Source organism: Denticeps clupeoides, chromosome 4 (genome assembly GCF_900700375.1).
Source record: "Denticeps clupeoides chromosome 4, fDenClu1.1, whole genome shotgun sequence".
In the NCBI taxonomy this organism is placed as follows: Eukaryota; Metazoa; Chordata; class Actinopteri; order Clupeiformes; family Denticipitidae; genus Denticeps; species Denticeps clupeoides.
In genome coordinates, this window is record NC_041710.1 from 24,167,870 (window position 1) to 24,192,342 (window position 24,473).

Here is a 24,473-nt window from a genome sequence, read left to right on the forward strand (position 1 = left end):
TTCGCATACCAACGCAATGTAATATTTTTTTTGTATTCCAGGTTTCCCCAACGTATTTATTTGATATGTTGGAAGTCAAACGTGAAGTACTTATTTTACTAATGGAAAAGTGTGTAATATTGTGAAATAGTTCTTTGCATGAAATGCACATTTTATTTTCATGTAAATAGTTTACAAAACCAAAGAGTAAATGCCCAAGGACTTTGTTGAACAGTGATTTTTAGGTGAATAAATATGTTTATAATGGAAAGAACTAAAATGGAAATAAAAAAATAAAACAAATTTCATAGGGCCCTACTTATCCTTTTCAAAAGGAAAATGTATAAATGTTTTATATATTTTATATATTCTATTTTAGCTGGAAAAAAATTATGATAGTGCTCAATATGCTTACTAGTATTGTAAAACAGTAACAGATGCAGAGAATACATATTTATTCATGCAATCATTAGTTTTCAAAAACAGAATACAAAGTATTGAGATGTTCAAGTGGTCACGTGGGACCTTGCAGGATTTGCCATATGATTGACAGGCTGAGAGTGAGACTTAAGCCGTGTTAAATGTGAGAAAAGTACCTGTAAGACATGAGACTGGGTTCTGATTATCCCACAACCAATGTGTGCTCATGCAGATTAAGACACATTAAAAGTGATTAGGTTAGGCCTGGATAATGTTCCATGAGACCTTTAGAGCCAAGGTCAGGATGTGCCAACCTGTACCAGTACTTGGTCAGAACAAATGGTGTACGTTCTATCACAGTACTGTCTGTTTCAGTTAAACATTTTTCTTTGTATTCTGTCAGATTCAAAATATTTATTAAGGATACCAGGGTGACACTTTAAGATAATTTGTCACATAACTAATATTTAACAAAAGGCAATAAAATCCAGTTTAATTAATTCCATTGAAACATGTCACTGTATATACACATACCTTTGTATTTCAAATCAATTTGATTTAGAACTGTTATAAAAGAATAAGATCACGCTAAATATTTTACATTCAACAAAAAAATACAAAACAGCTATCCTAAATTTACGAGCCCTAGCTCAACGCATATGAAGAGGGAAAATAAATGATATTTACTGGAATGCAAAACAATCATGTGAACTTCCTGATAAATCGTAACTTGATGTAAGCAATGATGAGGAAAATGAAGGTCATCACAGCTAAGGCAACGTGGTTCTCCCAAAGCCCCCATGTGGAGTAGGTTATACCCTGTGCATTCAGGTGCTGTTCACCTGTACACCTACAAATGACATGCACACGAGATGTGATGAGATGAGATGACATAAGCACAGCCATTCTGACACATTTTCGGTCAGTACTCACGTTAGTTGCTCCACGTTTGCGCTGCAGTTATATATGGAAGTGGTCACATTAAAGTCGCCGCAGAACTCCAAGCCCACAAACTCATTCACCAGCAAAGCCTGAACAGAAATGGCTACATGGTGAACCAATGGAAATCCCTCCAGTTTTCCACATGCAATATTGTACCATGGGATTTTGTTTTTATAAAAACAACGATAAACCATAAACTTACTTTACTTTATTTAGCAGACGCTTTACTGATAACTGACGCTTTACTGATTTACTGAACTTACTGATAAACCATAACGGGGAATACTGAAATACTTCAGCCAGGACAGCCAATCCATGACACTGGTTATTCTCACCAGTAGACCAGAGAATAACTGCAGAGACAACACAACTTTAATAATCTTTTACCCTGGTGCAGATTGAGCGTTCCTTTGTTCATGGACTCACCATCATGAACAGAAAGCTGATGGTCATGAAGATGTTGGCCACCGCCACCACAGTTTGGTCTGCTGAAATAGCCATTGTCATGGCAGTGGCTGTGTATGCCACCATTGTGACAGTGATCATGAAGATGAAGAACGCTCCTGGTGTGGCTTTAAACCCTTGAAAAAACAAAAAACCCACCCTTTTAAAAACAAGGGTACACACATAACAAAACACTAAAACCTCAGGGTGTTGCGAGGTACATCCCATGATTTAGATCTAGGGAATTTGTGATGTCATGTGACTCAAGAAAAACCTTCCCAAAGAGTGCCAGGGCACATCAGAGTCAGTTCTTATAATATATGGCCACTTTTGATCAGTGCTCATCACTCCTAACATCTCACAAGACCATACGTTGTCAAGGCGTTCTGATGCAGTTCCCTGTCTGGGCCCTGGTCAATGTTACTCACTTGCCCATTTGTAACAAGACCAACAATGTCTGTCACTTCACCTGAAACATCCTACCTACCAACCATGAAGTAGACCACACAAGTAAAGATGATGCCTGGGATGGTACGCAGAGTGAAGATGTCAGAAAAGATCTTTGAAATGAAGTAGACAGAAATTCGGTAGTAGCCACTGGTGTACTCGTGTCTGGAAAAACAGATGAAAAGACCTGTGAGTGCAGAACATTGCAGGGCAGCAGGTTTGAAAGTCAATATATTGGGTCTCACACACAAGTAATACATACATAAAAAGTTTCCTCTCTGTGATGAAGAGTTCAGCAGCTGAGAGTGTACTGAAACACTGATTGGTTGCGATGAAGAAAAGTGCACCAAACCTGCAGAAATAAAACGTAAATGTAAATCACAACCTACAATGTGTGAGACTCCCAGAGAACAGGGCAATATTTAATGGTTTGGTGTGCTGAAATCCTAAATCTTTTGAGAATACAATCCATTTGTGGTTCAGTGATTTAGTAAGAGTTTGAACACCATAAATTGGTGGTGGTGGGGGAACTACCCAATTAAAAAAAAAAACAGCACTATCTACACGTCGGAGAATGGGCCAACATGACTGGAGGCTTAATCATACTTTTGAAAAACCAAACGATTCACAAACGTATAATGAGGCAGAACACAATTCTTCAGATGTTCTGTAGTGTAGGCTATTCACTGCAAATACTGTGGCTCTGTGCACATGTTGTACTCACCTGTTCTGGATGCCACTTTGGTCATTTTTTACTCCAAAGAATAAGGCACCCACAATTAAAGCCAATAAGATGGTTACACCAACCTGTAGACAGTTCAAAATAGGGTCAAAAGATCATAACTGTCCAGGTTCTTTCATTCATTGCCATACAGTATGGCCAGTACTTGAACAGGTGAAAAAAGGCGCGGGAAGAGCTTGTGTGGTCAGCAGATCGGATCTCACCCTGCGGTCTGGATGGATCCCAATTGCCAAGTACAGAGATGAGAACGCACTCTTGCAAAAATGTGTCAAACTGAGGTTGATCAAACCTGTGTAGGGGTTTCCTTGGCACCCATGCTGCTGGCCATATCAACTGATTTCAATCTTTTTCTGGTTCACTCTTCAATAGTTTCCTTGCTGCTATGACCAATGGCACCTAATTCAATTAATTGCTCATCAGATTTGATTACGTGAACCTGCACATTCTTAGTTGGAACCACTCTAATTAGTTCTGTCATAGTGCTGTTGGGCATTACAAAACAAATTGGTTCAATTAGTGACTATTGTTCCTTATTGCGTCTCCCTAGCATCCGGATTATTACCTTCAGTCACCCATTTCCACTGAGGTCAGACCCCAGGCATGTGATGCCAAATCACTCTCCCCTTGCCTGATATGATATCACTTTAGATCCCGTCTGAAGAGGGCAACCGTGGGGTTACCAAAAGCCTCTTAAAAGACCAGGCTCATTGAGATTAACTAAATTCATCTGTAGGGCCTTAAGCTGCTAATAATTCTTAAAGTGAGGGCTACGCTGATGGCTTTTTGCTTTGGGGCAGCTAATGAATGTGCAAAGTCCCTCTGAGAGGAAGCAAACGCAGATTGGCAAAGGGACTGCAATTAGAGCCTGGCTTACTTTTGAGTCACTTACTCGGGCCGTATAAGTCCTGTCATAAGGTCATTAGTGACAGGAACCCAAAAATGCCCTTTTCTTCTCATTCTTCTGTTAGGTCGGATTGGTGCAACATGTCTTAGTATTTGGCACCAAAAAGTAATCCCTCTCTTTGAACACTAAGAAATAATGGCAGGTACCCATTAAGAGGCCTGAGAGCACACCAATCAATGATTCTCTGAGTAAGGAGAGCAAGGAGAAAATGTGTACTATGTTCTGTTATTTTATAGGTAAGATGAAGACTGATCTTATGAGTTTTTCAAGAATTACAAAATCTTCTTTGGCAACATAGTTCATTTGTAAAAAGTTCCGGTTAAGGTAAACAGGGCAAATTTCTTAAAAAGTAACTACAACCACATGAAAGACGTTTAATTTAATTCTACCAAGATCTACCATCTATACTACGTTCATGGTTAATAACAATTCTACTGAAAAGTTTTTAATTGTACACATTTATCATTATTTAGTTTTATTGTGCCTTGAGTTTAATTAATATTAAATAGCTACCTGAGCCACAGAGGTCTGTGGATTCAACACGAGGTTCCAGAATGTTCTCTTCAGCACCCAATTTAGCTGGTGGAAGAAGGAGCTGTTGTACGTGACAGTACGGGTCTTGGGTCGGGTATTGTGGTCCTTGCCTTGTGCAATGCGCTCGAGTTCCGACTTGGTCTCAATAGCATAGCTGCAGTTTTGGTACTCCTCCACTAGCCGATCTTCTATGCTCTGTCTGGTCCTGCTGGTCTCCTCAATTTCATCATCTGCAGGGAAAAACATTTGTTCTTGAAAAGCCCAGGCCACTGAAAACCTGTTAATTTCAGATTTTTGTTCTTACCAAATTTAAGTATTTACTGTGTGCATAACTGAACGTGTCTTTTCAAATTTAGTTTGTGACTGTGCTAGACCAAAGATTCATGCCCATCTTACCTCTTTCCTATAAAAAAAACAAACAAACATCTGAGCTGAAACATGGAACCGCTTTGGAAATAACCTGGAGAAGGGAGCTGAACTATGCTGCAGTGTATTAGGCCACCACAGAGCCTCTGATCAGTACAGTACTATTGTTTGGGATTGAATGTTATTGTTGTAGGTGGTTATGGTTATTTGTAGGTGAATAATTCATTGATTCCCAGCTGTTAAATTGTGTGTGATTGTGTGTGTGTGTGTGTGTGTGTGTGTGTGTAAAACCAATTTACCGCCTGAATTATGGATCTTGGTCAGGGCAGATGATGTGGAGTCTCCATTAATGATGTCCAAAAAAAAGTCTGCTGGGTTGTTATGAGCCTCACATGCATAACCTAAGAAAAAGCACTAAAGTTATGACGCTGACCAAAAATGCTGCATAAAATTGACCTGACTAGGTTCTTCTGCTCATAAACAATGACTCAGCACTACTAAAAATGTTCAGATTACCTATGTTGCCAAAGTAGTCCAGTGCATTCTGGGTCGGACCATGGTACACCAGTTTGCCACTGACCAGCAGAGTGAGTGTGTCAAAGAGTCGGTAAATGGAGTAACGAGGCTGGTGAATGGACATGATGATGGTTTGTCCACGGTTAGCCATTCTTCAGAAGAAAAACATTTCCATTAAGATGATTAACAAGTCCATATCTCACTAAGGTGCCCTACAGTATGAGATTTAACGAGGTAGCAGAGAGATATGCAAATCAAGTATTTGTTTCAGTGCTTTAGCATTTACATTTACGGCATTTATGAGACGCCCTTATCCAGAACGACATACAATCAGTAGTTACAGGGACAGTCTCCCTGGAGCAACTTAGGGTTAAGTGTCTTGCTCAGGGACACAATGGTAGTAAGCGGGATTTGAACCTGGGTCTTCTGGTTCATAGGCGAGTGTGTTACCCACTAGGCTACTGCTACCCTGGTTTATGAGCTCTGAACAATTAGTGCATCTGGAAAGTATTCACAGCATTTCACCTAAGTATTCACCGCCTTTGCTCAATACTTTTTCGAATATGGTATGACCAATCCTTGGCCTGTTTGGCCCATTCCTCTTTGCATCACCTCTCAAACTCCATCAGGTTGGATGGGAAGTGTCTGTGTAAATCTCTCCAGAGATGTTCAATCAATGTTCAAGTCTGGGCTCTGGATGGGTCACTGGCTGGGCAACGGACATTCACAGAGCCCTATCTTTCATATCTTGGTTGTGTGCTTAGGGTCATTGTGCTGAAAAATGAACTGGAGCAGATTTTTTTTCATCCAGGAAGTCTCTTTACATTGCTGCAGTCATCAATCCCTCTGTCCTGACTAGTCGCCCTGTTCCTGCAGCTGTAAAACATCCCTTCATGATGCTGCCACAACCATGCTTCACAGTAGGGATTGTTTTGGCCTGGTGATGAGTGGTGCCTGGTTTCCTCCAAATGTGATGCTTGGCATTCACACCAAATTTTCATCAGACCAGAGCATTTTATTTCTCATGTTCTGAGAGTCCTTCATGTTGCTTTTTGGAAAATTCCAGGCGTGATGCCATGTGCCTTTTACTAAGGAGTGGCTTACGTCTGGCCACTGTATAGCCTGAATGGAAGAGATTGTTGTCCTTCTAGAAGGCTCTCCTCGGACTTCTGGAGCTCTGACAGAGTGACCATTGGATTCTTGGTCACCACCTAATGCCCTTCTCCCCTGATTGCTTAGTTTTGGTGGCTGGTCAGCTCTAGGAAGTGTCCTGGTGGTCTTGAACTTCCTCTACTTATGGATGAACAATTCCTTTGACTTCATGCTTAGTTTGTGCTCTGACATGAACTGTCATCTGGGTGACCTTATATAGACAGGCATGTGCCTTTCCAAATCACGTAAAATCAACTGTTCCACAGGTGGACTCCAATTAAGCTGCAGAAACATCTCAAGGATGATCAGGGACACAGAAGGCACCTGAGCTCAATTTCAGCTTCATGGCAAAGGCTGTGAATACTTCTGTACATTTGATTTATTTATAATCAATTTGCCAAAACCTCAAGTAAACTTTCTTCATGTTGTCATTATAAGGTGTTGTATGTCCATTTCTGAGTGAAAAAAATGAATTTAATATATTTCAGAATAAGGCTGTAACATAAAATGTGGAAAAAGTGATGTGTGAATACTTTTCGGACACACTGTACATGAACATAATATAATTTCAGCACTGTCTGATACAGGGTCATTTTCATTAGTACTTTGCATGTGCACTAAATTAGAATTCAACAATAAGGTATTTACACAGTTTTTTCGGCTTTGAATGATTCTACCTCTTCAGCAGCAAAAGGACAGAGTTAGCTGTGCTGGCATCCAGGCCAGTAGTAGGCTCGTCCAGGAACAGCACTGTAGGGTCTATGATCATTTCCATGCCGATGCTGGTCCTTTTCCTCTCTCCTCCAGAGATCCCTCTAATCATCTGGGTCCCCACCTGCATAGTCAAATAAAATTCTATAATTCAATTAAGATTCATTCAACTGAAAAACATACATAAAAACACACACACACACACACACACACACACACACACACACACACACACACACAAGTGCAACCACAGTAATTTCTTTGAGATATCAATAATCATTGTTTTCATATCTGTAAAAAACGTATGCTGATATGAACAGAAAACATCAAAGCTGTAAAAGCTCCACTGGTAGGTTTAGAGTTACAAATTTACAAATCTATTGATCTTCCGTGAAGAAACCAGAATGATAAGAATGCACTCGACGACCTGCTTGGAATCTTTGTTTTGGTAGATCAGTGCTTTATACACTAGCCAGAAGTATAAGACTTATCAGAAAATGAAAAAGAACATGCAAAAACAACTTCTACTCTCAGTGACAGCAAAAGTGCACATTTTTCATCCATGTATATGTACAGAGACTTGAATTGAAGGAGTTGTAGTAATAATATCAAATAAAAATTTAAAATTGATTAATGCTGATTAATGTATTCTGCATGAATACATTACATTGAGCACAAGCTTGTTGTGCATTGTGTACAAAGATGAACATACCAATGGGATTGTGTCTTTTCTGTGTGTGTTTCTAAGCCCCATCCAGTTAAGCTGAAATATGACTGGCACACAACGACATGAAACAAGTGTCGTAAAAACTAAAAAAAAGCGGTCAGGAAACTAGAGAGTCAAGTAAAGTAAAGATACCTATAAACGATTTAAGAACAGTTACTAAGGATCTGTACTTTGTTATTTCCTATTGCCACAACCACTACACCTATTTTCATATCCATACCATTTAAATATAATTTAAAAAAAATGTATCACTTAAATCATGCATCAAATCTCCATTACCAGCCTAAGAAAACCAGAGCAATTATACTGTATGCGCACTTACCCGAGCATCAGCCACCTTACTGAGTCCAAGTTCCTTAATGAGATCATTGACCCTGGTCTCCTTCTCCTTCTGACTGACCGAGGATGGCAGTCGCAGTGCAGCAGAGAAACGTAGGTTCTCTCTTACTGTTAGAGTCCCCATTACTAAATCATCCTGGAGGATAAAAAATGCATGACTGAAACAGGCTAGACAGACCACACTGCGAAATATAAAAGCACTCCGCAATTACTTTACTTTACTTTACTTTATTTAGCAGACTCTTTTATCCAAAGCGACTTACAATAGGAAGACACCAGCAATTCTCGTTCGATTTCTATAGAATATCGAGTTTACAAACTAAGAGCCCTGATAAGGCTTAGACTTGTCAGTGAAGAGCATGCTCGGAGATTGTTGGGTGCTAGACTAAGAAAAATTATAATGTATTTATACATTTTGTATACAAGTGTTAGATTTGTCTGTAATATTTTTGGAATAAGAGGGTTTTCACCTTCTTCTTAAAAGTGGTGATAGTCTCGGCTAGTCGTGTGGAGGAGGGCAGGTTGTTCCACCAGCCAGGGACAACAACGGAGAACAGACATGATTGGAATCGGAGACCCCGTGAAGAAGGAATTTTTAGTCTCCTTTCGTTTGCCGATCTGAGAGAGCGTGTAGGAGTGTATCTAGGTAGTAGTGTGTTGATGTAGGAGGGCGCAGTTCCATTTACAGCCCTGTAGGCAAGCATCAAGGATTTGAACTCAATGCGAGCAGCTACCGGGAGCCAGTGGAGGGAGGTAAGAAGAGGTGTAACATGGGTGTATTTTGGCTGATTGAAAATGAGACGGGCTGCCATATTTTGGATCATCAATTAACCGATATCTCTACATGCAGACTGACAGTTTTAATAAAAAAAAAAAATAACTACCTGGACCACGTATCCGGAAAGGCACTTGAAGTTGGGTGGTTGCAGAGCCCCATCGATCAGAACCTCTCCAGAGAGACCTGTCGGGTCCTTCCTGGCAGCCAGGACATCCAAGAACCTTACGGTATAAAAGGATTAAATTTATATTAATTCCAGGATGTTAGCATTCACTTAAACTTCTTTCAGACTCTACTCACGATGACTTCCCGCCTCCTGTAGGTCCCAAAATAGCATTTAGACCCGGTCTCATGATCCCACTGGAACACAGGACAAAACAGATCAAGCTGAACTCAACGAATTTAGCAAGTGAATTCCTCGGGTCCAGCATAGCGTTCAAATATTTTGACATCATTCCAAAACTGGTGACTAGTAATTGTAATGATTATAATCATAGCTGCAACATCATTCGGACCTGGCAGACAAATGATCAAAGAATGCGAAAGGTTTGAAAATATTTTAAAACGCAGATTAGATCTGCTGTCAAACAGACGTCAAATGCAATTTCATTGGTGTTCAGTATGAAAGCGGTGTTACCATAAAGAATGACGTGCTACTTGGCTGTTATGAAACCTCTACATTTGCATGAAATCGTGTTATCAAACCATCACGTGAGGCAGGCTCGGCTTGTCACTCAAGCTTGTCAGAACTGGAAAGACTTTTCACCATTCAGTCATGTGATGGCAATGTTCATTGAGGAACATCTGCAACTGGAGCCATTAAAATAACCCAGGCATGATAAGTCTTCTGAGCGTTTCAAAATGAACGGCTAAACCGGTCATACCAAGCATATGCACCCAGTGAATTTGAGGAATCACTGCAGCTCATCACGTGAAGCTTTTAATTCCATTCTCTGCCACCCAGGGCTTTGGCACAAAGAGATTATACTCAAGCGACCATGGTTAATGTCATAATTAACACTACGTTTAGAAGGTCTGAAACTATCTATTCAAACCCTGGGAATCGAAATCACAATCACTCACAGTATTTGTCAGAAGTCACTTTATTCTACTGTCGTTCAGAGTGTTAAACGGTTTTACACATCAATAATTGTATTGAGTAGGACATCATTTTATTTTCTGTAGGAAGGCAAATTGTGTTCAATGAGAAGAGAGCATCCAAAGAGTCCAGCAAAACGTGTCGGGCATCTCCAGTACAGAAGAATTCTTTTTTCGCATAGATGTGGACAAATGGATTAGGCAAAGGGTTATTCAGAAAGGCAGAATATAGAGAACTACTCAAATAAAATCTTGCAACATATAAGTGTGATAGAGCTCTAAAAATAACATAAGACATGACATTTTATGGCAGACAAATTATGAGCTGCTGATTAGTTAACCTACTCTCACCAAACAAGAAATGGTCTGAGAACTGCTGCTGTGAACTTAACCCGCATATTTTATCCTGTTTTGACTGTAGAATATAGACCATAGAATGTTATGTAATTGTGGGCATTAACTTGTTTAAATTGTAGTTTGAAACGTTGCTGGTTTAGGTAAGTCTGGTGAAATGACTACAGCATGAGTAGTAACAGAATATTTCCAAAAAGCTACAAACACTGGTGAAATTGACAATGGTCAATGGTCAGTTCCTGACGACAAGTGGAATCGATTCAAATGTGATCAGTGGTTTATTGGCGAATATCACGACCCTGAGATATTTCACACACCAGTTCACTAAGAAAGAGGTTTATTTATGAATAACTCACTTCAGGTCCAACAGTATATCCCTTGTGGTGGTCTTCCCCTTGCACAGTGATCCACTCTTCAGCTGCACCTTGTAGTTAATGTTGTGGAAGCTGACAACTGCGCCCTGCTGAGGTTTGCTGGTGCGACTTGTGACGACCTTCGACCCCACTGTGCCATTGGAACTCCTTTCTTCCACCATCTGGATGTTGACGTGATTGGCCATGTCTTCCATATTTCCCTGCGTGCCTACGTTCAGCAGAAATGGTGGTTATCTTGTGTAATAATTTTATGAAGCAGTAAAATGGTTCCGTAGTATAGCTAAATAAAACCAATAAATAAAATAAAACATGCTGCAGATGTTTTACCGCAGCGGCGAGTTCATTTCCTGACCTGGAACATCATAACACGCTCATGAAATGGCAGAGTTTTGGCGGTAAAAAAAAAAAAAAAAGGTGCGTGTGCCTCGAGCTGAAGGTAGGTGCACCCTGCTCAGCCCAGAGAGATAAAGAGTGCACATTCCTCACCGGCGCCGTATTCTTCTACATTTGTCACAGTCAATTTGACAATTACTATAGAGGCATCGATAGGAAGACACCTTCTGGAATAAGGACGAGGTCCCTAATGTCACACTGCCACAAAAAAAAAGGGAAGGCAATAAATACAGAAAATGAGTGTGTCACAGACAAACTAAAGAAAATACAGAAAAAAGGGAAAAACTGGTTTGATGTTCCCTCGGATTCTCTGGGTATGTGAGGGTCGCATTGAAGAAACGCACGCACGCACGCACGCACACACACAAGTGAATGCTGGGATAATTGTACACTTACTTCTGGCATGAGTGTAACGCATCATTCACACGATTCTGTTAGTTGGTGCACAACTAAATTCTGATTGAACGTGTACCGGATACGCTACTACTGCGCTACTACTGTCGTAAAAAGATCCACAACAACAAGAAGAACGTGAAAATAATTGGAAACAACCGCGCAGCACGACGCTGAACGCCTCGTTGAACGCTCATACATGGTGTGGGGGGGGGTTAAAAAACAAAAACGAACACGTACCAGGTCGCCGGCTTTTTCCGCGGAAAAAGCTTCAGAAACACGCGTGGGGGTTTATATAGGCGCGCTGCTCCTGGACACGCCCACCACGCGGCAGGACCTTCATCTTCATCTTTCTGTTCTCTCTTAAAGAAAAAATCGTGACAAGTAAAACGAGGAACGTTTTAAAAACGTTTAAAAACGTAGCTGCATGAATATTATATGGTATTTGTTGTAAGTGTAGCCATTTTGCAAACAGAAAGCGGCATCGTGTCCGAGGAGGTGGAATGTAAATTCATGCAAATGCGATTGATAAGGCAACGGGGGAACTTGAATGACAAGATATCAAAGATGTTTGCTTCCATGAAGTTAACCAGCACATGGGAACCGGTTTTATGTGCCATGTAGTGCGTCCCACGAGCCTTGTCTAGTACGTTTGGAAAAAGAATGCAAGTGCGATCAGCATCAGTTTTGCAAATAATGATGTAAAAACTAGTTACTGCTGGACTGCAACTTGGACACAAAAAATAAAATACAACATTTGCAAAATTTACAATTAAAATGAGAGACATACACACTTTATTCTACTTCAATAATATTGTGTCGTGTAACACACGGGTGTATGAGTGAAATTTAACTAATTAAATTAATAAAATATTATTATTATATCATATTTATACAAACTAAATAATAACTTCATACACCTCTGACTATAATAAATGATTATTTGGAGTCTTTACAGGGAATCACATCATGTAACAGCAGCACCATCTTTTGGACAAAACCTAGACGAGATGTCCCATGGATGCATGGAGTCTGAACTGCCCGCAACTTCGAATAGAACAAAATGTTCAGCAGACAGATGTCCCGGACATCCGTCAAACTGTCAAACGTTAAATGTGTTTTTTTTCTGTTTAGATCAATAATTATTAACAATTATTTTCGGATTTGTTAAATGTCAGATTCGAGCGACTGAGAATTTGTATGTATTTTTAGCAATGTTATCAAGGTGACAAGTATGCATTCATATCACAATAATACACATCTATAATAAACATGGTAATGTACAACCATCATACCGCTCAGGAAGGGGACAAATTCCGATTTTTGTGGTTCGAAATGTGCAAATAAACCCCAGGACAACCGAAAAAAGACCTTGTGAAGAAACCACCATGGTATGCTGGGAGGAGACCACCATAAAAAAAAGACATTTCAATTGGACAATCATCCCAAGCATCACAAAGCCCTGATCTCAGTTTCTCCCATAGAAAATTTGTGGGCGGCACTGAAAAGTGTGAGCAAGAAGGCCTACAAACCTGAGCCAGTTACACCAGTTCTGTTGACAGGAGTGGGCCAAAATTCCAGCAAACCAATGTAGAAAGCTTGGGGAAGGATAATCGGAACGTTTTGATCACACACAATAATAAAAACTACATTTGTAAAAATTCTACCTCTTTGTTGACATTTTACTCTAACTTCGTGTTGGACAGGGGCCCACATGACCCATAATCCGTCCCTCTGTGCAGAACAGATGCTTTGCCTACAATGATGCCAGTGTCAAATAAATTGTCAATGCTCCCAAGAAGTGCTTTACAAATACAGACAAGTCCCCCCAAAAAAGTCCACAGTCACAGTCAGTCCACATATTTGCTGCTTTTCATCAAACCCACCCCCATCCACACATTAAACAAATTAAAACATGAATGTCTGTGAAAGTTCTCAGTCTTCCAGGTCATTGTTATCTCAAAAAGGTTTCTTCACTGGCAACTGGGCTTGTTATGGATCCTTGACAATGTTTCACCCTTCCATTCCAGGGGGCTTTCTCAAGTCTGACTGACTGGCCCAGAGAAGCAGGTTTATAAACCCAGTGGAGCCCTGAAGGAGGTGATCACCTGTGGGTTGTCCTTCTCCTTGGTTTTCATGCATGTTAATGAGACGACCTGAGCCAGAGTGTGAACGACTGTGAGAACTGCATTGTAAGTGGGTGATAGATTATGTCTAAGGCCACCTCCTGTTCAATCTTGAAGTAAACTGCTTCTCTCACGCCTAGCTTGAACCGATCAGCTTCCTGGTTCAAAATTCTAACTTCATTGTCTTCAAACGAGTGGCCTTTATCTTTCAGGTGTAAGTGGATGGCTGAGTCCTGTCCCGATGAGCTGGCTCTTCTGGGTTGAGCCATGCCTTTATGGAGCTGCTGATTGGTTTCTCCTATGTACAGATCTGTACATTCCTGTCATAGATCCATAGCAAGTCCAGTTGCCAGTGAAATAACCCTTTTGAGATTAAAACATGAACTGCAGAGATAATATTAGCCCATTCTATGGACTGTCTGCCCTATGACAGGTGCTCTCACCTTCATACTGGCTCAACAGTCTTCACAAGCACACTTAGAGCAAACATCTGTTGAAACCTCTAGATTTACTGTTGGTAACTATTGCTGAATGAGTACAGCACTACTGAATTTCTATTGCAATGCATTTATGCTGTATGTGCTGTATACTGTGCTCATTTGGGGCAGTGGTGGCCTAGAGGTTAAGGAAGCGGCCCCATAATCAGAAGGTTGCCGGTTCGAATCCCAATCCGCCGAGGTGCCACTGAGCAAAGCACCGTCCCCACACACTGCTCCCCGGGCGCCTGTCATGGCTGCCTGTCAGGGTGATGGGTTAAATGCAGAGGACACATTTCGCTGTGTGCACCGTGTGCGGTGCTGCTGTGTATCACATGTGACAATCACTTCACTTTCATAAATCAGTATAAAAATTATACTTAGATTGATGACACAATGTATTTTTATGAACTGGAAATATGAAACATTTTTGTGTTTCTTTTCTCTTAACACGGCATGTTTGAATCCACAACAAGGACACAAATATGAACTATGTCTGTAATTGTTTATTAACAGATAATATACAAGTACAAACCATATGGGGGAAAACTGCATACAAAATCATGGAAGGCTCGTGGTTGTCAAGAAATTATACTGGATTGTGTGAAAACGACCACTTCACATAGATAAAAAAAAAATGAAAATAAAAATAAGCTTTTTGATCCCCCTATTTCAGTCTTTGTCACCACAATAAAGTGAGTAGTGGTAAAGCATCTGAAAATGGGCAAGGCAAAAGAAAGGAGGGCCAGATCCATTAGCCTTATTTAAAAACACAAATGCAGTGTTCTGCACTCAAAGAAATATGTCAAACGAAAACATTAAAAATGTCCATTTATAATGATCCATTGGAGAATGGAAGAAGACGTTCACATTGACAGGATTAAAAAAAAAAAAAGAGCTTTGGAAGTGTGGCACATACATCAGGCAAACAAACACGCTCATGTACCCAAATGAAAATGCAGTCTGAGAATCTATGAAAATAGGGCATGCTGGGTACAATCATACAAACACAGTTCTTACATCTCCTGCGTTTGAAGTAATTCAACCAAGCCCTGCCTACTCACACTAACATTCCTGGGTCACGCATGGCTCACTACTTTTGCCTATTTGTTCAGTGTGTTGAGAATGAGAATGTAGTAATATCTACCATATGTGACAACAAGTGTCACTAATATTCCAGATGAAATCAGCATAACTGACTGTTACATGCTGACAAACAAACAAACAAAAACACTTGACATAAGAAGGTCAATGTTTAAACACTGCATTGTATAGTACTTAGTTTGAAACCAAAATATATAAATATATATAGGTATATACAAAATATACTTTTACAAAAGTGACCAATCTGTACCCAGAGCACTCTGGGGACTGTGTTACGTCACCGGGCCCATAGTGGGCACAGCCTTGCATTCCAGACACCTCCATATCAATAACAACACTTGTGCTTTTACTAGCAAATCATTAACTCAGTCTACTAGAATGCATTTGGTACAGGAGCACCTCTCATTTCGGTCACTTGTTACTGATATAAGCATCAGTACTGTGCTGTTTTATAGCAAAATTAGCAATCCCTATTATGCTGGTTGTAGCTCTGTCCTTAATGTAAACGTTAGTTTACAACGGAGTCTGAAGTGAAAAATCGATCTTGACATCTTGACAATATCTTCTGTAATTAGTCTTAAATCTATTATTTTAGAACCATTATCATGGTAAAATAATAAAATCTGCAAGTGCTGAGCATCCCTGAAAAAAAAGAAATGACAAGCGCTCAAGATTTAAACCAACCTACAGGATGGGAAGTGCGTCGTATGAGAGGAATTTCATCTGAACAGTCAAGTAGGTGGTTATGTTAAGAGGTCTCACATCACAGTTACCTTACACAAAGTAATATATTCCATCGGAACTTAAAATTACTTCACAATGTGCATTTTGTATAGTATGAAACTGAGGTAATCTGAGGTAAAAAAAAACACCAGTTCACTGAAACAAGATGTACTTATTTTGAAGCATCTGCTCTGTCTCGATATCTGAATGTGAATTCAACTGTTAAAACGAGTGTAACATATGCTGCAGCAGAAATAAAATCAAACCTAGGTCAGACGGCTAATATATAAAACATCAAACCTAAAACACACTTATTGTGTTATAATGAAACAAATAAAAGAAAAAAAAAAAATCCACCTTTACAAAGGCAAAGTGGAGCTAACCGTCAGAATTAAAGTATTTTTAGGTGGATTTCAAACTATCGAGATAAGTGTTCAAGAGTGTCTGTAAATGTACATCAGATGGAAAATCTGGTTTACTGGAAACTGTCCCCTGTTAAGTGCACAAACTCCTACTCATAGTAGTCCCAAGCACTGCAATATTCAAAATTCCTAAGTTCCTAAGGCATCCTTGTTCAGGTCTTTGTTGGGTACGGTTCCCTAATTATTGCACATTGTACGGATCCAATTTGGGTTCTCGTTCATTTGTCATTCAACTTTGGGTGCTGACTCACCCTTTCATATGCACATACACACACACACACACACACACTGACACACAAACAAATACACCAGAAACCTCCCTCTCTCTCCCTCTCTCTCTATTCTCTCTCCTAGGCCCAACGGCCACTCGACACAAAGCTGCGGCTAAATGAGAAGTTGACCTCGGTGTTCTTCTCTTTACCCCAGGCACCAAACGGAACCACCATGATTGTGCTGTTGTCCTCTGAACCATACTGCATTGCCTGGATGGAAAGGTAGAGACACCAGTTACACTGCAAGCTGTGCAACACCATGCACCCTTATTTAGAAAATGTGAAGTTCCATAATTTTTTCCACACCACAACATCACGCCGGGACTGCGTGTGAAAGACTAGCAGTTTTTTCGTTTGTAATCACTATCAATTAAGTCTTTTTTGAGGATTTTGTTGTTTATGGCATTTTTGGCCATTTGCAATGCTTTTTTGCAGCATTTTTGACTACATTTGCAGAAAGGTTGGTTGGATTTGTGTTAATTTTGAACTGCAATATTGCGAGATCCTAAGGGGACTAGAGTATACTAACTTGTTACATTAAGCATACTGCTACTTTTTTACTGTTATTGTATAAGTCTGATGCTCGCTAACCTGCTCATTTATGCGCTGTGCAGCCTCCTTGGGGTCATGGCACTGGTTGATGACATCGCAGATCTCCTGACTGTTCATGATGAAGTTAATGCCATCGGTTGTGAGAGCCAGAAAAGAATCATGGACATGATGGAGCTACAGAGATGGGGGGGAAAAAAACAAGCTTAATCTACAATCACTTTATTTAGGTCACCGTCAGATACGCTTTCACGTTAATCCGCACAAAGCCTTCCTCCTGAAACTGCTGTCAACAGAGCGAGCTGGCGTCGGCCGCTTTAATCTCCACCTCGGGTGTCCTTCGGAACCTCACACCATGACTGCTTCTGGTAATAGAACAATAGAAAGCGTGCTCACTGAAATCCTCTTGGTCTCAGGCTCGGCGATCAGCCCCGCATTCTTGAGGTCGAAGTCCCCAATGCTACGGGTCATGGCTAGCCTGCCATTGACATGTGGCTGGCCCAGGCTGTTCCATGTCACGTAGCCCCCGCTCTTGCGAATCCTGCAGGACACATAAACACAAATAAGCCAGTCAACTGGAACTAGACTTCACCTGTTCCACAGCGAAAATCAGCAACTTTACATCTCATAGCCAATGTAGCATTGAAACATTTATAGAATAGATTTAAAAAGGCTATTTCATCAAGGACAACAGAATGAAACAATGAAATAGAAAAAGTACATGCTTCCTTTTGCAGTGAGAGTGTGCACCTTTCTTTCTCATCCTTCCTTTCAGGAGTGTGGTCCACGGTGAGCTTATGGGCCTTGCCTTTGCGGCACAGCATGGCACGGCTGTCTCCCACACTGGCCACCACCAGCTCGATGCCATCCCTCAGCAGCGCCACTGTGGCTGTGGTGCCCGCGGAGAGCAGGTTGGCTGAAATGCACCAAACGCAAATCAGGTTAAAACACACACAGACACATGCACATTACCTTCTCACAAGGATAGAAGTCTTATAGACAGATATATAACACACACACACACACACACACACACACACACACACACACAATTTCTCTTATAATCTACACACACAATAATCAACATAGAATAAACACAACCACTCCCTGTCTCACACAAAAACACACACAGAGAACTACTATGTGCTATTGTACTCCACAGGATGAGGACAGAGGAGGGGAATGCATTTTTTCTCCAAAAGATAACATAAACTGCAGCGTTGGGATTAGAGAGACCAAACATGCAGGTAGCCCTTTGGGTAATGGCACATGGGTAGTGCGGCAGACAACCCCCCCGCCATGTCAAGGTGGGCGCATAGAAACGTATGCCGAAGTTCACTGGGAGAACATATTTTAGTCCATGTCAAGGAAAATCATGGTTCTTTTGCTCAACTGATTGAGATTGCTGGAAAGATTTAAGGAATGCTCTTCGAAAATAATAGTTTATGTATTTAGGTATGCATAAAGTGCAATTACATGACAAAGATTTGGATTAACCTGACTACTGATAATGCACATGCTCTAATTCAGGACCAACGTACAGTATTTGACCCACACTGCATTTAATTAACTTGCCACAAGAGGAAACTGAGGAAAATAGTGAGAAAGAGAGAGAAAAGGGAGAGAAAGTTGAGGAACCTTCCAGAAGTCCAGGCAAGGACCCGCTGGACCAATCTAGCCCCCCGCCTTCCAATAAGGTACCGGTAAGCAGCAGCTCTTAGAGGCAGTTAGCTGGCTCCGCCGCTGTCGTGGATAACACGCACACACACAGGGCAAAATTGTACATTTCACGCACCACTGCTGGGCCACACATGGAATTTGTTAAAAAACGAATGTCCAGAGAGGGAGTATTTGCTAACTATTCCACTGTTTTTTTTTTTTTTAACTTTCTGACTGAAGGACTTCACCAGTTAGAGTGCTTTTCCACTACACATTGAAGAACAACAGTACTTTAGGTAACTTATCACCCTTTTCCTACGGGAACTGGAGAGGAACAATTTGTGATTTGAAGCAACACTGACCTGGGACAAACTTTAAACCTATTTATCCCACATGCTGCAATTTTTTTTAGAAAAAAAAAAAAAAAAAATTCAGAATTCGGCCATGGCTCAGTTTCTGGTTTTCTCCAGGCCCCAAAAACAAATGTTCTGATCCTCAGTGGAAAAGCACCCTGTAAATAAGTAAATCTGAAGTACAAAACAGCGTTGAGCTTTTGACTTCTAAACCAGACAAATAAAAAAAACTACACGAGAGGAAGTGGGTAAAGGAAAGCGTACCTGGCTGAAGTCAGGATTGAGCAAGGCTCAGCTAATTAATGCCGTATCGTGCTACTTCTGCTTGATGTGCCGATATCAGATTTTCCATTTGTCTGCAGTGTGGTCATTACTTACAAGCGATGATGGCATTATTTTTTTGTTGTACACGTGAATAATAGCTGAAGTATTTCAGATCTGTACCTAGAAACATTCTATTTTACTAGTAATTAATGAGAGCATTGTAGCTTTTAAGACTACACTACACTACCAGTCAAAAGTTTGGATGCACCTACTCTGGAGACTAAGATGGAGCCATTTTGAAGAATCCAATGCAAGAAGCATATTTATTATTTTTTAGCGGGAGAAAGTGAAGTATGTTTGATGAATCTGTTTTTTCAGAGTCGCCTCTTTTTACCTTTGTGGCTGCTTTGTTGTCACATCAAAAGCTGCTTCATGAGATTCTCATGTGAGTGAATGATAAGAAAGTGTTCAGCATAAACCTTCAGGACTGGTGGAAACCATCCCTGTCATCTAACTTAAGGTGGTGGACAGAAGCAAAGAGGGTGAAATGCTGCCTTCACAGCAAAAGCTCCCTGATTTGGAAAGATGCAAATGTTCAACACTAGGTGTGACCAAACTTTTGACTAAAAGTGTACTTTAATTTAATATTCTTGACAAAAAACAAGACTGGACAGTGTTTTATAAACGGCACCACTCCACATCAGCAAATTTATATTTTCAAGAAAAAGGTTCTACCTTGTACCTACCATCTGCAGATAGGTGGAGATGTCTTGCTAAAGCTTTGTCAATTTCCAGGAATGCTTGGGTCAAAACTAATTCCAAGTTATCCTCCCCAGTCACAAGATCTCTGTAACAAACACAAAACCATTTGATATGTTATACCGCAAAATGAAACATTTAGCAAACTTTTCCTTTGGATGCTATTTTTTTAAATATGGGACATATTTCATTCGATAATTTTATTGTATTTGACTGACTGGGTAATTAGTGAGTGACAGTGACATACAGTGGGGCAAAAAAGTCAGCCACCAGTTGTGCAAGTTCTCCCTTGAGAGGCCTGTAATTTTCATCATAGGTATACCTCAACAAAGCATGATGTTTCCACCCCCATACTTCACAGTAGGTATGGTGTTCTTTGGATGCAACTCAGCATTCTTTCTCCTCAAAACACGACAAGTAGAGTTTTTACCAAAAAGTTCTATTTTGGTTTCATCGGACCATATGACATTCTCCCAATCCTCTTCTGGATCATCCAGATGCTCTCTAGCAAACTTCAGACGGGCCCGGACATGTACTGGCTTAAGCAGGGGAACACGTCTGGCACTGCAGGATTTGAGTCCCTGTCGGCGTAGTGTGTTACGTAGTGTGTTGCTCTCTGCAGGTCATTCACTAGGTCCCCCCGATTTTTGATCACCGTTCTTGTAATCATTTTGACCCCATGGGGTGAGATCTTACGTGGAGCCCCAGATCGAGGGAGATTAACAGGGGTCTTGTATGTCTTCCATTTTCTAATAATTGCTCCCACAGTTGATTTCTTCACACCAAGCTGCTTACCTATTGCAGATTCAGTCTTCCCAGCCTTGTGCAGGTCTACAGGTTTGTTTCTGGTGTCCTTACACAGCTCTTTGGTCTTGGCCATAGTGGAGTTTGGAGTGTGACTGTTTGAAGTTGTGGACAAGTGTCTTTTATACTGATAATGAGTTAAAACAGGTGCCATTAATACAGGTAATGAGTGCAGGACAGAGAAGCCTTTTACAGAAGAACTTATAGGTCTGTGAGAGTCAGAAATCTTGCTGACCAAATACAAATTTTCCACCATAATTTGCAAATAAATTCTTTAAAAACCAGAGGACGCGATTTTCTGCATTTTCTTTCTCATTTTTTCTCTCATAGTTGAGGTATACCCCATATTGAAAATGACAGGCCTCTCTCATCTTTTTAAGTGGTAGAACTTGCACAATTGGTGGCTGACTAAATACTTTTTTGCCCCACTGTAACTATCAACACAGTTAAGGGAAACTAAAAACACAGAACATGCAAAGCATGGGGGTGTTGTCTAGGGGTGTTGAAATAAATGTCATAACCACTGCATCGTGATACAGAGGTATCCAATTCTGTAGTGATTATATCATAATAATTTTGCTTGGTAATTTTCTGGAGGTGGAATAAAATTCTAGACAAAAAGTACCGCCTGAAGCGACTGGCTGCCTTATCTGAGTACAGTGTCACTCCAGGTAGGAGTAAGGCCTCGTCCACATGGACGTTGGAAATGAACATGCAGCTGACCAATCGCCAGTGCAGAATGCACGTGTGGATGCTTTGACTTGCTCCCACTTGCTTCGTTCCGTGCTGACCTGACGCCAGAAATATGCCTGTTTCAGACGTCTGTGAACGAGGCCTTAACTCTCATCTCAGTAATGTTTTTTTAAAACATAATGTGATGTAATGTAGAACAAATTGACAGGACACATGGTGATTAATCAGTAATAGCAATAGAGTCGTAAAAAGCAGTAAAGTTTCACACCTCTACATTTACGTTGAGTCAAACATTTTGAACAAAAACCTGGCATGTTCAGAGTAAGAGTTGCTCATGGGCACTGGGAAATCTTACCTGATGTACTTCTCCATGTATTTGTGGCAGAAGTTAGCTGCCTGTGGTCCACCGTGGCCATCAAATACAGCAAAATATAGGATGTTGCCAGTCATCTGTGACAGCTGGTAGCGGTCCTCGTTCTCCTTGCGCTGGCCTATGAGCGAGGAACAGCCTACCTTGCTCAAACTCACTTTGGGGATGGGCTTGCCATAGCGGATGCTTGGTGGCAGGAGGATGGGCTCGTCGATGCGGTTGTCCCAGATACCGAACGAGTCCCAGGTTGTGGGGCGGCCACTGCTGTCAGGGTCAAAGCGGGAGTTGCTGAGGCGCTCGCTGGAAGGGCAGTGCAGGGACCTTCGGTGGTCCTCCTGCAAGGTGTAGGCAATCCGAAGGCCAGCCCACTGATGGAGATGGGTGCCGCCAGACCTGGCCAGACGGATGAGAGCAGCCACTGACATACCTCAACAGGAGGTGTGCCTCCAGGAAGGAATACGCAGCAGCTGCCCAGCAAACAGCCTGAGAAGAAATGAGAAGAGAGCGGTTCCGCATTCATGACTGAATGAAGTGACCAGAATGTACGTAAGTTGCAATAATAAGATCCATTTTAATTACCTTTCTTTGCAAATATGAATATGATTATTGGACCTTTGCACCTTTCCTTGACATAATGACATTTTCCATCGGGGTCCAGAAAATGTGATTAGAGAAAGGGCATACAAATCAAAGAAATGTTTCTTTCTGACATAAAATGGGACAGTCGCAGGGTCATTGCAGGGCTAAAACATACCTGCCTTAGATCAGTCATATTAAATAAATCATACCTTCTTATTAACATTTCCGAGTATTGAAGAGGGACTGAGACTGCAGTATTTGGAGTGTCTCATTGCACATGCTGTCTTAATCTGATGCAACTTTTTCATAAAAATGAATACACAGAACAACAAGAACACAATGGAGATTGTTCGTCAGTGAAACAGAAAACTTTTAAGGAAATCCTACAGGTACATGTTGTTCAACTTTAAAAAAAGGTACAAAACATTACTTTTCAGGGATCTGACCTCTTATACACAATGCTTAGAATGTCTGATAGCTTAAAAGATAAGTCCAGTACCCAGCAAAGGTTAATATGTATAAAGACTGATCACTTTTTGTTAAGATTGGTCTAGATTATTCATACACACAACTCCAACAGAACAAGAGCACCTTGCCCTAAGGTCGGTTTCCCAAGCAACACTCAGGCAACAGTTCAACCACAGAACACACTGTGTTAGGTCAGAGGTCATCGTGAATAACATTTTGTACAGTTTTATACAGTGAACTGATAGCTGACAGTACCTATAATGGTTAACCAAGTAATATAGCAGATGACCAGATGGCAGTGGGAGAATGAGAGTTATGTTATTGCTATTGTGAAATTTCCTGAAATATATATATATATATATATATATATATAAAACATAACATAGACACACACACACACACAATATACATACACATACAATTCACATATAGTCAATTAATCAGTACAGCAAAATAGAAAGGAATCGTATGCCATAATTGTGGGATATTGATTTTCCCCATTGTGAGGTCAGAAATGAAGCATCATTATACGCCATATATCTGAAAACGATGGAAAATGCGCATGATTTGTCGTAACATATCAACAGAACGCGCCGATCGCCTGGACAAAATGCCCCTGCTGCGGATGCACGTCGGACGGCGGAGTTTGGATGATGCAACATGCTCGCTAGTTATGTTACCTTGTATGTAGCTCGCTAGCTATAGTAAGTAACTAGCTGCATATCGAGCTACGCTGACAGGCCGAACCCAACCCGGCTGGGGTCACTGCCTGAAAATAGGCGCGCAGCCTGCAGCTTCGGAAGACGGCGTTGTCCGGGGCTCTGCGAGCGCCTGCGTGTTATTATGTAATCCTGCGATACAGACGGGACGTACATGCACGTAAAAGACGTTTTCACACATTCTGCCACGGAAATCGTTGGTTAGACCTGCTAGTTAGCTGGCTAGCCAACCGGGCTAGCCGAGCTGCAATTCGCGGTAATTAAATGTTCTTACCGCAAATGGACTCCTTCGGCGTTAAAGTGAATCAATGGTGTTTGTATTCCCGGACCGCGACGGGGAACCGAGAGGTGTGACTCGGCAGGGCTTTACCGACACTAACCCAGCCCGCCAGTCAATGGGGCATTTGCGTAACCATTGGCCCCTCCCCCTTGTGGCGCTGATTGGCTGCATGCAAAAAAGCGCGACCAATCAGCACTTGGGAATTGCCCGATCACCAGACCCACCCCCGTTTGGAAAACA

General features: G+C 41.1%; 2 protein-coding genes across 6 annotated transcripts; both read right to left on the reverse strand.

Annotated features, from left to right (window-relative positions):
* Positions 1 to 295: 295 nt before the first annotated feature.
* abcg2d (ATP binding cassette subfamily G member 2 (JR blood group)) lies at positions 296 to 11,957 on the reverse strand. Of its 4 annotated transcripts, none has more exons than XM_028976524.1 (16): positions 11,854 to 11,957; positions 10,810 to 11,035; positions 9,302 to 9,361; positions 9,108 to 9,222; positions 8,207 to 8,359; positions 7,124 to 7,281; positions 5,295 to 5,446; positions 5,078 to 5,179; positions 4,392 to 4,642; positions 2,957 to 3,039; positions 2,495 to 2,584; positions 2,273 to 2,397; positions 1,768 to 1,922; positions 1,605 to 1,694; positions 1,333 to 1,430; positions 296 to 1,249 (listed from the first exon to the last, which is right to left on the reverse strand). In XM_028976524.1, the coding sequence occupies exons 2-16, from the start codon at positions 11,019 to 11,021 to the stop codon at positions 1,102 to 1,104; spliced, it is 1,992 nt and encodes a 663-aa protein (XP_028832357.1). In that variant the 5' UTR covers positions 11,022 to 11,035; positions 11,854 to 11,957; the 3' UTR covers positions 296 to 1,101. The 4 variants fall into 4 exon arrangements, 3 of the variants coding, with proteins under 3 accessions (XP_028832357.1, XP_028832356.1, XP_028832359.1); XM_028976523.1 differs by lacking the exon at positions 11,854 to 11,957 and adding an exon at positions 11,617 to 11,738; XR_003749522.1 differs by lacking the exons at positions 1,605 to 1,694; positions 1,768 to 1,922; positions 11,854 to 11,957 and adding an exon at positions 11,617 to 11,738 and having other exon boundaries at positions 1,108 to 1,249.
* On the reverse strand, positions 7,363 to 24,361 carry ppm1kb (protein phosphatase, Mg2+/Mn2+ dependent 1Kb). Of its 2 annotated transcripts, XR_003749523.1 has the most exons (8): positions 24,228 to 24,361; positions 22,173 to 22,670; positions 20,308 to 20,408; positions 18,036 to 18,201; positions 17,682 to 17,826; positions 17,328 to 17,462; positions 16,733 to 16,946; positions 7,363 to 7,397 (listed from the first exon to the last, which is right to left on the reverse strand). XR_003749523.1 is itself a non-coding variant. In XM_028976527.1 (7 exons), the coding sequence occupies exons 2-7, from the start codon at positions 22,610 to 22,612 to the stop codon at positions 16,815 to 16,817; spliced, it is 1,119 nt and encodes a 372-aa protein (XP_028832360.1). In that variant the 5' UTR covers positions 22,613 to 22,670; positions 24,228 to 24,361; the 3' UTR covers positions 14,702 to 16,814. The 2 variants fall into 2 exon arrangements, 1 of the variants encoding a protein (XP_028832360.1); XM_028976527.1 differs by lacking the exon at positions 7,363 to 7,397 and having other exon boundaries at positions 14,702 to 16,946.
* Positions 24,362 to 24,473: the final 112 nt, after the last annotated feature.

Coding starts and splice junctions, on each gene's coding strand:
- abcg2d (XM_028976523.1), bottom strand. CDS start 11,641: ATGATGCGTTACACTCATGCCAGAA. Junction 9,223..9,301: donor ACAGGAGGCGGGAAGTCATC/GTGAGTAGAGTC, acceptor TTATACCGTAAG/GTTCTTGGATGTCCTGGCTG. Junction 7,282..8,206: donor GTAAGGTGGCTGATGCTCGG/GTAAGTGCGCAT, acceptor TTGACTATGCAG/GTGGGGACCCAGATGATTAG.
- ppm1kb (XM_028976527.1), bottom strand. CDS start 22,612: ATGTCAGTGGCTGCTCTCATCCGTCTGGCCAGGTCTGGCGGCACCCAT. Junction 17,827..18,035: donor AGGAAGGATGAGAAAGAAAG/GTGCACACTCTC, acceptor TGTGTCCTGCAG/GATTCGCAAGAGCGGGGGCT. Junction 17,463..17,681: donor CTGAGACCAAGAGGATTTCA/GTGAGCACGCTT, acceptor CCATCTCTGTAG/CTCCATCATGTCCATGATTC.